The 14,034-nt window shown below is 39.8% G+C and overlaps 1 protein-coding gene across 1 annotated transcript in view; it reads left to right on the top strand.

Moving 5' to 3' along the window:
* Positions 1–10,789: 10,789 nt before the first annotated feature.
* LOC309354852 (vomeronasal type-2 receptor 26-like) overlaps positions 10,790–14,034 on the top strand; it is a gene marked incomplete at both ends in the record, with an annotated part of 356,212 nt that continues 352,967 nt past the window's right edge. The window contains one exon of the mRNA XM_081885116.1: positions 10,790–10,855. Within this exon, the coding sequence (XP_081741242.1) occupies positions 10,790–10,855 (66 nt within the window). The remainder of the gene's footprint in view (positions 10,856–14,034) is intronic.

Here is a 14,034-nt window from a genome sequence, read left to right as displayed (position 1 = left end):
TGGGGGTAGAAATCAGGACATATCACTTTTCTGTCATGTGCCAAGCAGGGTCATCACCTTAAGAATATTATTGCCTGTTTATCTGTTTGTTTTGGAACACAAAACCCCCCAATAAAAACTAATTTTCAAAAAAAGGATTACTGTTCTACAGAGGAAATATCTGGTATGTATTATTGCTGGTGGCCGACCTCAGAGGATATTGAGTGATGGCAACAATAATAGGACACATCTGCTTGTATCACAAGTCCAATCCAGGATGGAATATGTTGGACTAGGCAGTCCAATAGTTTGACTTAATATTAAACACCATAATGTAACTCCAGTCCCTAGAGAACACAATTTTGCCACAACAGTGTATTGGTGAATGGTGGACATTTCTAAACCCATATTGAACAGTTTCAGGCATAAGCATTAGAGTGTGCCCATATGCTCACATCTAGTTGGTTACATGTATTAATCTCTATGAATAAAAATGATGTACTCTTAATTGGTTTGTGGGGTGTATAGAGTGTAGTTTAAAGAAGTGGTAGAAGAGGGTTCTGGGAAAGTTTGTAAGCATGACTTGAAGAAGAAAGTAGATATCTTTCATGAAATCCACATGCCTCAACTTTTGGTTGTCCTTAACCTGAAAGGCAACTGGCACCTTTAAGGAGTAGCATAAAGTCAAATTAACAAAAGGGAGTAGATGATTACGCAAAGTGCATGTGGGGAAAGTGGAATTAAATAACTTAAGTGAAGGGTAGCACACCACATCTCAAGGCAATATGTTCCCTAGTCAAACTGGGGATGTGCCTAAAATAGTTTCTACACTATTTTATTTCCCTTGAGCAGATTTCCCTTGTGTGTTTTTTTGTCCCACCTTCTCTTCTTTTATTTTTCTCTCCCAGATAAAAGTTGTATAGATAGACTCAGATATGAAAAATACACTAATATTAAGAATGTCTGCACATGTTTATTCCGTTCAGGCTTTAATAAATGGTGACACATCATACTATCCTAGAAAGGTAAAGTAAAGGTAAAGGGATCCCTTAGGTCCAGTCACAGAAGACTCTGGGGTTGCAGCGCTCATCTTGCTTTATTGGCCGAGGGAGCCGGCGTACAGCTTCTGGGTCATGTGGCCAACATGACTAAGCTGCTTCTGGCGAACCAGAGCAGCGTATTGAAACGCTGTTTACCTTCCTGCCAGAGCAGTACCTATTTATCTACTTGCACTTTGACGTGCTTTTGAACTGCGAGGTTGGCCGGAGCTGGGACAGAGCAACGGGAGCTCACCCTGTCGTGGGGATTCGAACCACCAACCTTCTGATCAGCAAGCCCTAGGCTCTGTGGTTTAACCCACAGTGCCTCTGCACTTATTCAGAGGCTTCCTTCAGGTCCATAAAGGTGCATATCTTAATGCCTGAAACATGTGCAGGAATTAAAAAAAACTCCTTTATTAAAAAAGACATTCGGAAATTTGCTTGCTCACCAATAAGGATGGGAATATTAAATTAAGGCAAAGGTCATCTGATTCTGTGAACACTTGTTGTGGCTAGGGCCACAGGGAGGTAAGGCAAGCTGCACCCGAGCCAGGCCTTTTGGGTGGCTGTGGCGCCTCCTTCTTCTCGTGGCTGGCATAGAACAATGCATGCTGTTAGAAACCCCCTGCGCGGGGGGTGGGGGTCAGATTTCCTGAACAGTATTGGATAAAGGGTGGGGTGACTGACAGGAGAGGAGGAAATCGCTGCAGTTCAGAGGAGGCAGCATTAGTCTGTCCAAGCACTGATGCACTTTTGGCTCAGAGTTCAACTACTTTTCCCCTTTCCTTTTGATGTTTTGCACAATACACAAGGCAGGTCCAGCTATCTGAACACAATGCATTCTGGAGAAATCATTCGTTTGGCAGGCTTTCCCATAATGATATGACAATTTCCATTATTTCCTATGGGAAAATTTAAAATGCATCATTTATCCAATCAGCAGTTTCTGTAGCGAGATTTGGGTACTAATTCATTGTGTTCTGATAAGCGAATTTTCACAGAAAGCATGTTCTGATAGCAGGACCTGAGTGGATAAACCAATATTTTGATTCTTAAGTCAGTTGCATGGCATGGGGTATATTAGGTCTTACGCTCTTTCAATATGTGAGGTTTCTGTCTCTTGGCTATGCCCGTCCATATCCATACATGACCTGTGTCCATCGCCATCACACATTTGGTGTCAGGGCCCTGCACATGTATACAAGTAGATGTGTGAGGCTCTTCTATGCAAATAGGAACACTGATTGGATAAGTTCCCCATTTCTTTGGAGGAGCAAAGTCCAGGTAGGCCATATTTACACCAGTGCCAAAAGTGTGTCTGACAAGGGTATGCCCAGCATAACTTCTGCACTGGATGTGACACAGCTAACTCTGCAATCCTTATTTCATGACAGGGCCTCTGGATTGTTGCTTTCAGCATCATACAATTTCATGTAGTGACTGCAAAATTCGGTTCCTGGTTAATAACGTTTTCCTGTCACTAGGTGAAATCAGACAGGTCACACTTTCTCAACTGCTCTTTTGCAGAATGGCCATAATACCCCCTCCTTCATAGGGTTCTTCTGTGAATCCCCCTTTACTGCCCACCCCCAAATATGAATACACTGTACCCTGCTGACTGAGAATATGACTTCATGCATCTGATGAAAACTTATGTCAAAATAAATTGACTTTGCTAGTAATGCAGTCAGGCAAATTCCTCTATGAAGAATCTTGTGAGGGAAAGTTATAACTGTTTTATAAATTGTGAGCTTTTTTAAAAGAAAGAAAGAAAAGAAAACAGTTCCTTTAATTTTTTTACTCCGGTATTTCCGTTTGTTTTTCAAATAATTAATTTTTTTAAAAAAAAATCCCGTGTGTTATCTTATTTTTATGATATTGTAAGCCACCTTGAATTGGTATTTTGACCAGACAAGTAGGATATCTTCTACTACAACATACTATAAAATAATGTTATTTTAAGGTAAAGCATGTATGTTTGGGTTGCAGTTTAATTCTGCAGCTTTTTAAAGGTGCCTAACTTCTCTGTAATTATCAGAAGTACTGTAATTCAGAGTGTGCTGAAGCCCCAAAGGATCTACAGATATAACTTTCAAAATTATTGACATTATGAATAAAATAAAGGGGGAAAGGCAAAGTTGCAAGTCCTTACATAGCCTTTGAATGTGAGGTTATGTAATCACAGATTAGATGCTCAGGCTAGAATAAGCGCATAGATACTGTTCAGTATAATTCCCACTGTCTCTTTTTACAATGATCCATAATGTTGTTCTTTATTCTGTTGCTTCTGATGCTGCCTCAAGCCATCCGCAAGAACGCAAAGGGATGCCACAGAGGAGAAAGAGATAGTTCTCAGTTTGATTATTATAAGCCTGGTGACCATATCATTGGTGGACTTTTATCATTGCATGCTCTTGTTAATATACATGAGAACTTCACAGTTATACCCATAAATTTCAAGAACAGGGTGTTTCAGTAAGTCTGTTATTTTATTTGAATGTAGGGCAAATTCCAAGTTTGATACCTTAATATCAGGGCTAAGTAACTTGGTGGTGAGAACAATTTATTAGCTCTACTCAGTACCATAGCAATAACTTTCATGGCAACTGTAGCATATGTCAGTGTGGAGTCATATGAAGTGAATGGTGCCTATTAGACTACTTTACATGTTCACCAGAACTTCCAGAGGGGTATTTCATTGCATCATCAAACACAGACTCCTATAGTATTTGAAAAACTGATACTTCCTTTGGCTAGGATAAACGCCTTTAGATGTATGTGGCATTATACTTAATTGGCAGGGGTGCATAGGCAAAGAGGAGGAAAATAAACAATGAGAATAAATGGCATTAAAATGAAATCCAGCTCCAAGACAGTGGTGAAGTTAGAATTAAGTGCAGGATAGGACACCATACTGTATCAATATTGCCTAAATAACTCATCTGTAAAGGATGTGGCCCCCGGAAGATGAAATTTCCTGAAAATCTGGAAATTGAATGAACATGGAAATCTCCTATAGTATAATATGTTAATTGGAAACCAAACGCCTTGTTGAGAAGGAGGTGTCAGCAACAAAGCCAGTTGCATGTGCAATTTGAAATAATGGTTCAGATTTACTTGTTGCAGTTCAACTCCTCCATTATTCTGTTCACAGTGCACTGTGTATGCAATGCATCTCTCTCTCTCTCTGTCTCTCTCTCTCTCTCTGTGTGTGTGTGTTTCAAACATCATATTTAAACAGCAAAGCCATGTTTCTATGGATGCCCCTTAACCGAACAATTCTCTTTCTCTGGAAGTTATGTAAAGCTTTTAACTGGCCATTTCATGTATGTGTGACTACCAGGCAACATAAGAGAAAAATCTTTCTATTCTGGCTCCCCAGAAATCAGCCAATAGTGAGTTATTCTGATGAACTTTTTATGCTTTTGCTTTCTGTTTTCTTGTGGGTTTGAATCAGGTCTCCTATGAGAGTCTTGAGAATGCAAATGATGCAGCTAAAAGATGTACCAAAAAAATCTAAGTCAATGACTCTCATTTTAGGCCGATGTTGAAGAACTTCCAGCATGCCTTCGCCATCAATTTTGCTGTCAATGAGATCAACAATAATCCGAAACTCTTGCCAAATATTACCATTGGGTTCCACATCTATGATAATTTCTTAGATGAAAAAATGAACTATGATATCATCCTCACCTGGCCATCATCTCAAAAAGAAAGATTTCCTAATTTCAGGTGTGGAAGGCAATATAAAATGTCAGCAGTTGTTGGTGGGCTATCCTCTGATGTTCATATGCAGATAGCTGCTATTTTAGGCCTCTATAAGATGCCACAGGTAAGGATATGCAGAACCATGTTCTTCACCAATTCATTATGGAAGAAACAACCTCTTGCTGAATCTGTCGAGCATTTGATTGGAAAAGCCCACATCAGGGAGATAAGGACACTAAATGGTGTCTTCCAGATGAAGTGCCTTTGCACACTTTTTCAGAGTCTTGCTGTTTTTAGGACAGGACTGACTACTTGACTTCTTATATGATAGATATCTCTTGCAATAGATCAACAGATGCTTCACAGAAAGAGACATGAAGATGTGATTTCACTCCCTTTCTCTTTCCTTCTCCCTCTCACACATGTTTGCACAAGAATACCAAATAAAAGAGGGGGACCCCAAAAGAAAGAAATAATAATAATAATAATTTTGATGGAAATAACTCTGTGTGCATAAGGGATCAAGACACTGGGCATATTGGTAGAAACTATGGAGTACATATGCATAGAAACTGGAAATTGGAAGGTTTAGAAGGACTATTATGACTGTTGATTAATATATAATACTGATTGTTTGCTAATTTATTTATTTTAATTTTAAAATGCTTTTATTTTCTTGTTACAAAATTATATACACATAAATCATAAAACATGGCATGACAAACAAACAAAATGGTCATTAGGGTGGTAAATTACTAAATGTACTTTACAGTACATAATAATGAGATGATTAAAGTAAACCACTAAATGAGTTCTTCAGCAAATTTTTTACATGGGATTTGTATTGATGTGCAGGAAAGCCCAAACATGTTCTGTCTGGTATACAAATGGAATGTGGAATAGGAAATTAACAAATAAATAATGGTGCTAACACAAAAGACAAAATAATAATAATAATGCAACAGGGTTAGGCCTTGGGCCCCTTTCCAAACCACCAGGTTTCCTCCCCCCCTCCGTCCCCCCCACCTTTCAGACTATAGGTGCTGACTCCTTGGGGTCCTGGGTGCCCAAGCATCCACAAAATTCCCCAAGAAGGGGCTGGGCACTTACAAATTTAGTGCCAGGCCCATGCATTTTTGGCACCAATGGTTGCAGGGCCAAGTATGCATTCCTGCTGCAAAGAGATGGCTGATGGTCAATGTGGATCTTGGGCCAAATAAATGTTAGTAACTCTGGTACGGAGTACATGACCTGCATTTCTCAATTTTATTTTATCTCTCTGCATACTGGATAACATTGTTTGCCCCCCTCTCACAACTGCTGGAAGAAATTACCAGCTAAGCAGTGATGGGAAGAGACTGAACAGAAAAATGGTTAGCAGTGCCTTCTTAGTTATTTATTTTATTAGGATTCTTCTATTTTCCTCTGACTGGGCCCAGGGAAGACTTCAGAATTCTTTGAAGGTAGAGTCCAGTTCACCTGTGCCTACTTTTATGTGACAAAATTAAACTGCAACCAGGTTTTAAAGTCTTTTTCGCACCTTATGTTCTTTCTCAACAGCTCAGTTATAGCTCAGTTGACCCAGCGCTAAGGGATACAACTCGGTTCCCTTTTTTCTACCAAATGGTCCCCACTGAAGCTTCTCAGTATGAAGGAATAGTGCATTTGATCAGATATTTCAGATGGACATGGGTTGGACTCATTGTTTCCTATGACAATTTTACACCTGAGGTCTTGGGAAGTTTGAAATCACTATTTAGTAGGAATGGCATTTGTGTTGCTTTTACAAAAATAGCGCCTGGTCTTTTCATTGAGAGGGTGAATAAAACTACAAACCAGATGTTTTATGAAAATGATACCCTGGCAGCTCTTAGTATGACTAAAGCCAATGTAATTATTGCATATGGGAAAACTTCTCTTATGCAACCTTTACAATTCATATTGACTATACATGAACCATTCAAGAAGAGGCCATTAGAGTATGTCTGGGTCATTTCAGCCCACTTCGATTTGACCTCATCTTTTCTTCATACAAACTGGAATTTCAAATTATTCCATGGTTCTTTGTCCATGGTAATGCATGGAAATGAGGTGCCAGGATTCCGGAACTTTCTCCAGACCTTTAATCCTTACCAGCACCAGAATGATGCTTTTATCCAGGTAGTCTGGATTTCTATGTTTCAGTGTTCCATCACAAATTCTGTTATGAGGGAAATAAATATCAAAAACTGTACTGGGGAGGAAATGCTAGGAAGTCTTCCAGAGACAATGTTTGAGTTGGATATGTCTGGTGAGAGCTACACTATCTATAATGGAATCTATGCCTTGGCACATGCTTTACATGATATTTACTCCTCCAGAAAGCCATTGGTGAGACGAACAGCAAGATTGGACCTTCAGACAGTAGAACCTTGGGAGGTAATATTTTATATTTAGTTGCACTACTTTAACTGTGAGTTATTTTTTAGCTATTTGAGAATCTGATTGTGTCAAAACAGTGGAATTTTAATAATAGTATTATGGAAACACTGATAAACCCTTTACTGGTCAAAGTGGCTTTGTAAGAAACCTGGCATATATTTCATTGAAGCTTCCTTTCAGTGAAAAATGATTTTAAGCAGAGCATATATTTCTACATGAAAATATATTATTTGCAGATCTCTAACTAAATATTAAAATGTGAAAAACAATTTTGTGGAAACATCGTTTTACTTTATCCTGCAACATTGTGAGGAAGATTGGACACTCAGCATAAATTATTAGTTAAGATTGGTTACAATTAGCTAGTATGGACAGTTGGCTATAATTTGCTTTAGGTTGAATGGAACCCTGAAAGAAAGTACTGATAGAACCATAGATTATTATTATGTGGTTCAGAGATTCCCTATAAGAATTTGATTGGATTTATACTCAACACTATCATCCATGATCTGCCAATGTAAAATAATCTCTGCTTGTGTTTATCTTGTTATAAGTTATTTACTGAATATTTCTACCTTCACATTCCATTGAATAATAATCAGGCTTTGTCACAGTTCTATGGTCCTCTAAGACTGAATGCTGACCCTTTACATCAGCCTTTGCCAAACATTTGCCCTTCAAATGTTGTTGGAGAACTTTGTCATATGAAAATCACTGGTGCCATGGAAATCTTGGTGCATGTGATCAATTCAAGAAGATGTGCAGCATCTTATTCAGTTATCTATGAAATGAAGCAAGCAAGCAAGCAAGCAAACAAACAAACAAACAAACAAACTGACATTTGATTAATATGATGTGGTCCTCCTTTATCATTGATTTGTATCTGATTAGTGGCAGCTAATTTTAGTCACCCATTTTACACATAAGACTCAAAGGCTGGGAGGTTGGGAAAAGAAAAGAAAGTTTCCAGGTGAGAGCTAGGAGGATCTGTCCCCTTTTGTGAGAAACAAGGGTTAAGATCTACCTCTAAAACAGGTCTTTGTATTCCCCCCTCTTCTTTCTCTTTTTTGTTTCCCTTTTTAATTGTTTTTATTTACATTAGTTTTGTTTTTATTGTGCTGTATGTCGGAACTTTTTGCTCTTTTTAGAATACTTTCTCCCTAGCATATTATTTTTTCTTTCTTTCACTGCAAAGTGGTGAGTACCTGTAGCATTGAAAAAGAGAGTAATGTTAGAAATCTAGGAAGGCACCCCAGTAATTAAGTAATTAGGGCCTTCCAATGCTAATACATACACATAGCATGGATTTCTTCCAGGGACACAAAAATGCCAACATAAGTCAGAGGTTTTCAACATATTTAGGTCCATGGCTCCCTTGAGTATCTACATTCTTTCTGTGGCATGCCTGTGGGGCTCAGGATCCCAGTTATGTCACCCCTTGCCTGCAGAGCAGGCAGCCCCTCACCCCTTTTCAAACACCCTCCCTTGGAATGTGTTCCCTCAACCTCCTCTTCTCTCCCCTCTCCTTAGGAGTCCTCTGGGCAGCTACTGCTGCCTTCCCCCAGCCCAAAGAGAGGTGCCTCCTCACACTGTCCCACAAGGGCCTGGGAAGCACCCCTGGCCAGCCCTTGAGGCGCCATTCACCTTGGGAGCTTGTAGCCAGGGCTGCTGCAACAAACAGTTGTGAAAGCCTTTCAGAGTCAGAGGTACGAGACGGCATCAGAGGAGAGAGGAAAGAGGGATGGAAGCCATGGTTGCCCATGACATGCCTGACCATCATTCAAGGCATCATTCAAAGTGTTGGTGCTGACCTTTAAAGCCCTAAACGGCCTCGGTCCTGTATACCTGAAGGAGCGTCTCCACCCCCATCGTTCAGCCCGGACACTGAGATCCAGTGCCGAGGGCCTTCTGGCGGTTCCCTCATTGCGAGAAGTGAGGCTACAGGGTACCAGGCAGAGGGCCTTCTCGGTAGTGGCGCCCGCCCTGTGGAACGCCCTCCCATCAGATGTCAAAGAGATAAAGAATTACCTGACATTCAGAAGACATCTTAAGGCAGCCCTGTTCAGGGAAGTTTTTAATATGTAATGCTGTACTGTTTTTAACACTGATTGGGAGCCGCCCAGAGTGGCTGGGGAAACTCAGCCAGATGGGCGGGGTATAAATAATAAATTATTATTATTATGGCACACTGGTTGAAAACCAGTGACATAAGGAAAGCAATGTATCATACTGTTGCACCAGAAACATGCTTGTAAAACATTGCTCTCTTTTGTAAATCCTGAGGGTTTTGTCTCTCTATCTAGCTCCATTCACATTTGAGGAAAGTCCGTTTCAACAACAGTTCTGGGGAGGAGATATTTTTAAATGAAAACATGGAATTGTCCATGGGATATGACATTGTTAACATGGTTACTTTCCCAAATAACACTTTCAGGAAAGTGAAAGTTGGTAGGATAAATTCCCAAGTTTTCTCAGACCAGCCAGTTAACATTGAGGAACCTGCTATTACATGGCCCAACAAATTCAACCAGGTTGGTACTCCACATTTAATTACCTTCAGTCTTGCTTCTTCTTTTCCAATCTATGCTAAGTAGCTATGACTGTATGTTAAAAGTTGCTTACATGTTTTTTGTCCAAGAGACCTTTGTGAGCATAATTCAGTGGCTTCTGGGTCTTTAATTTTTGTTTTGTTAAAATCTATTGTACTAATAAGGGAAATAAGGAATTGTTTAATTCTGGAGAATTCTAATAAATTGCCCGCATAGCTGGAGTTTCTCCAATTGTGACATATTGGAAATAAGTTATTGTAAAAACATGGGTCATTGAAGGTTGAAACTGAACTCAGGCAAGGATACAAAATGAGGAGAATTACAGTAATAATGTAAAATGATCTCAAACTTAGAAATTCTCAAAAATGCTTCTCAAAGAAATGTAATATAGACTTATATAAAATATTCTAAAGATGATATGTAAGTGATAGTGGCAAAATTTTTTTTTTGAAAAGAAATAGTTTGAATGCTTTTAATGACATGGCATGGCAAGCTTTTAATGCATGGGTAGGTAAACTAAGGTTCGGGGGCCGGATCCGGCCCAATCACCTTCTAAATCTGGCCCGTGAACGGTCTGGGAATCAGCGTGTTTTTACATGAGTAGAATGTGTCCTTTCATTTAAAATGCAACTCTGGGTTATTTGTGGGGCATAGGAATTCGTTCATATTTTTTCCCAAAATATAGTCTGGCCCACCATAAGGTCTGAGGGACAGTGGACCACCCCCCTGCTGAAAGTTTGCTGGCCCCTGTTTTAATGGCACCAAACCCTCAAACATTTACCCCAATCCAAACAACATGTTAGCAATGCCAATGCCCAGAAGCAGATATCTTCTTTTATTTTTATTTGTTTTTTAAATCCAAAATCTCCAAGTAGGAGATTTGTAAAAACATTGTAAAAACTATTAATAATATCACTGAATTCTTTTCACACTTACAAGCATCACTGAAATTAAAATACAACAAAAACCAGTCAAAATCAATAACTTCAGATGAATTAAATTAAACTGTGTTACCTTGCATTTATGATTAGACATTGCCTCCTTCTATGTGCACTGAAAGATGCCATCCTGGATACCACAAAAAAGTCCGTGATGGAGAACCACCTTGTTGCTATGACTGTTTCCAGTGTCCAGAAGGGACCATTTCAAACCAGACAGGTATGGGATTTTCCATTATATGTCATCTATTGTTTGGGACTTTCTTTATATAATTGAAATGTATGCTGGGAGCACATCTCATTATCATGGCCTTTTAGATATATATTTTCAAGACCTACTATATTCCTTTGACTGTAATTTTTTAAAGTGTTTTTAATCCTTATTTAAAATTGCTGTAGTCTGTCCTGGGAGCTTATGTTGATGTAAAAGTAAGTATTATAACAACAGCAGCAACTGTGCACACTGCTCCCCCACAATCCCCAATGTGGGATCCTGATCCCGGGGCTGAGATTGGGCTGACCTGAACTTAATCTATCCAGAGAGCACATGCTCCTACCTGAATCTGACCCTGAATCAAATGGGGGGGGGGATCAATATTTGTTAAGCATTTCTATAACCCAAGGGTTCAATCATGTGAGGTACAGGGAATCCTTTGAACCTGTATTCCCTGCAAGGTTTTTACAAAGGAATTTCCTGCAAGATTGAATACTGACTCTTCCACTACGTACATACCTGGCCACTAGGCCTCCTTATCTCCCTTTCCTGAGATGTTGTTGCCACAGCAACCGCCTTGGCCTATCAAATACTGCAATGCAGCCTTCACAGCTGGGCCTAGGCTGAGCTTGGGCTATGCTGGCTGTGGCTCCCTGCTTACTTTTCCCCAGCCAGGACTCAGCTCCACCTGCATTACTGACTTCATTTGCAGCCCAGCTTTGGATGATGGAAGGACTGAGGAGTTGCTGTGGTATTGCAACCTTGGATGGACTGTGAGGACTGGAAGGGCGGTATTAGGGGATGGAGAGTTGGGAGTCAATCCTGCAAAATGTGCTTAACTACTCCTTGTGGAAGGAGATGCCTGCAGCTCAACACGCTGCCACCTCACAGCAACAGAGTGCTCCAGGTAGTACAACTCACTTGGGGCAAACCAGGGTTCTATCAATCCAACTCAGCCCAAGCCAGAATTGGCACTATTTGTTTTGGAATGTGGGCTTTTACAAACCCAGTGCAATCATCAACAAACTCAAAAACAATAACCACTACAACAATAGCAACAGAAGTTTATTTCCTCCCAAAGTCTGCATAGCTTGGGGCAATTGATATGACAGAACTTCAACAAAGGTACCAGGTCCTGCAGAGCTTTTACTCGTTAAGCTGAACAAATTCCTTGTTCCTCAAAGAGTATCCAACTATCACCAGTCATTCTTTTTTTAGTTTGCCTAGTATGCAGATGAAGCCAGAAACAAAATAGGAACTAAGCCATAGGAACTATGTGATGCCTCTGAAAGTTATACAAACCTGTTACACTGAAAGTCTAATTGCTTCCTACAGATGCACGTAAGTGTGAAAAATGTCCAGTACATGAATATCCCAACAAAAATAAGAACAAATGTATTCCGAAAGCCACAAGCTTCCTGCTCTACAATGAATTTTTAGGCATCAGTTTGACTTCTACTGCACTTTCTCTCACTCTTATTGCAGCCCTGGTACTTGGAATATTTATTAGACACCAGAATACCCCCATTGTCAAAGCCAACAACCGGGACCTTACCTACCTTCTGCTAATCTCCCTTTTGCTCTGCTTCCTTTGCTCCTTGCTGTTCATTGGACGACCCAGCAAGGTGACCTGCCTTCTTCGACAAGCAGCATTTGGAAACATCTTTTCTCTTGCACTTTCCTGTGTCCTGGCTAAGACCATCATTGTGGTGGTGGCATTCATGGCAACAAGGCCCGGAAGCAAGATGAGGAAATGGGTGGGCAAGAGGCTCTCAAACTACATTATATTTCTTTGCTCTCTTATTCAAATTGGTATCTGTGCCATTTGGCTAGGTACCTCTCCACCTTTCCCTGATCTTGATATGACTACACAGCCTAAGGAGATTGTTGTAAAATGTAATGAGGGCGCCGGCACCATGTTTTACACGGTCCTGGGCTACATAGGCTTTCAGGCCAGTGTCAGCTTCACAGTGGCCTTCCTAGCCAGGAAACTGCCTGACAGTTTCAATGAAGCTAAGTTTATCACCTTCAGCATGTTGGTCTTCTGCAGTGTCTGGATATCTTTCATTCCAGCCTATCTGAGTACCAAAGGCAAATACATGGTGGCTGTGGAGATCTTCTCCATCCTGGCCTCAGGTGCTGGGTTGCTGGGATGCATATTTGTCCCTAAAATGTACATCATTATTTTGAAGCCAGAAATGAACACTAGGGACCAATTCTTTAAGAAAAAAGAATTTCACTAAACCACAGAGAAGATTATTTTGAAGAGATACCAGCAATGAGCAACAAGTCAGCAAGACATAGCCCAGAAGTGGACTATATATTGTATGTGCTAAGTTTCATAATGTCCAGGACACCCTATGTTCCTATCTGAGAATAATAAACTGTGAAAGCACCAACATGTATTTCATTTCATTTTCAGTGCCATACTTCTTGACTATCTGCTTATTGGCTAAATTAACTAAATATTTATCTCATTAAATGGAATCTATGACTGGATCCAATAGGGAATATTTGGTACTGTGGAGGGTGACATTCAATGTTCAAATACTATCTCCACTCACATCTACAATATTTTTTATTAGCCTAAAACTACACTGCAGAGATGGAGAAGATACAGAAGGTGACAATTAAATAGTTGCATCTTCCTTTGTCATATACCTCATGAGAAATGTACCCGTGAAGGCAGGCCCCTTTAATTCCAGGAACAGGGACTGCTTTTGCTGAAAACTGAAGCAGATAGAGTGGTATTCAGAGTGGATCCCTATAGTTAATAGACAAGAATAACATGTTCATTAATTTCCATGGGTTTATTCCGAGTTCACCACCATTAATTTAATAAATTCATTTATTATGAACTCTTTTCTTTTCTGAGGAAAATCAAAGGTGTCTAACAATATTATAGTATTAGAGCAGATTAATAACCAACATAAACAAACATTTCAATACAGAATTGCAGGGTGAGGCTCCAATCCTAACCCCATTTAGGATTTTTGTAGTAAAAAAAGGAGGAAGGAGTAAAAGAGGTTGAAGGTGATAATGAGGGTTCCAGAAGAAGAAGAAGAAGAAGAAGAAGAAGAAGAAGAAGAAGAAGAAGAAGAAGAAGAAGAAGAAGAAGAAGAAGAAGAAGAAGAAGTGAGTATGATACATGGGAACACGGTTGTAGATTAAATCAGGGGTACAAA

This window comes from Podarcis melisellensis (genome assembly GCF_964234715.1).
Source record: "Podarcis melisellensis genome assembly, chromosome: 13".
Classification (NCBI taxonomy): domain Eukaryota; kingdom Metazoa; phylum Chordata; class Lepidosauria; order Squamata; family Lacertidae; genus Podarcis; species Podarcis melisellensis.
Note: the sequence above shows the minus strand (reverse complement) of the source record. Positions and strands in the feature narration are given on the sequence as shown.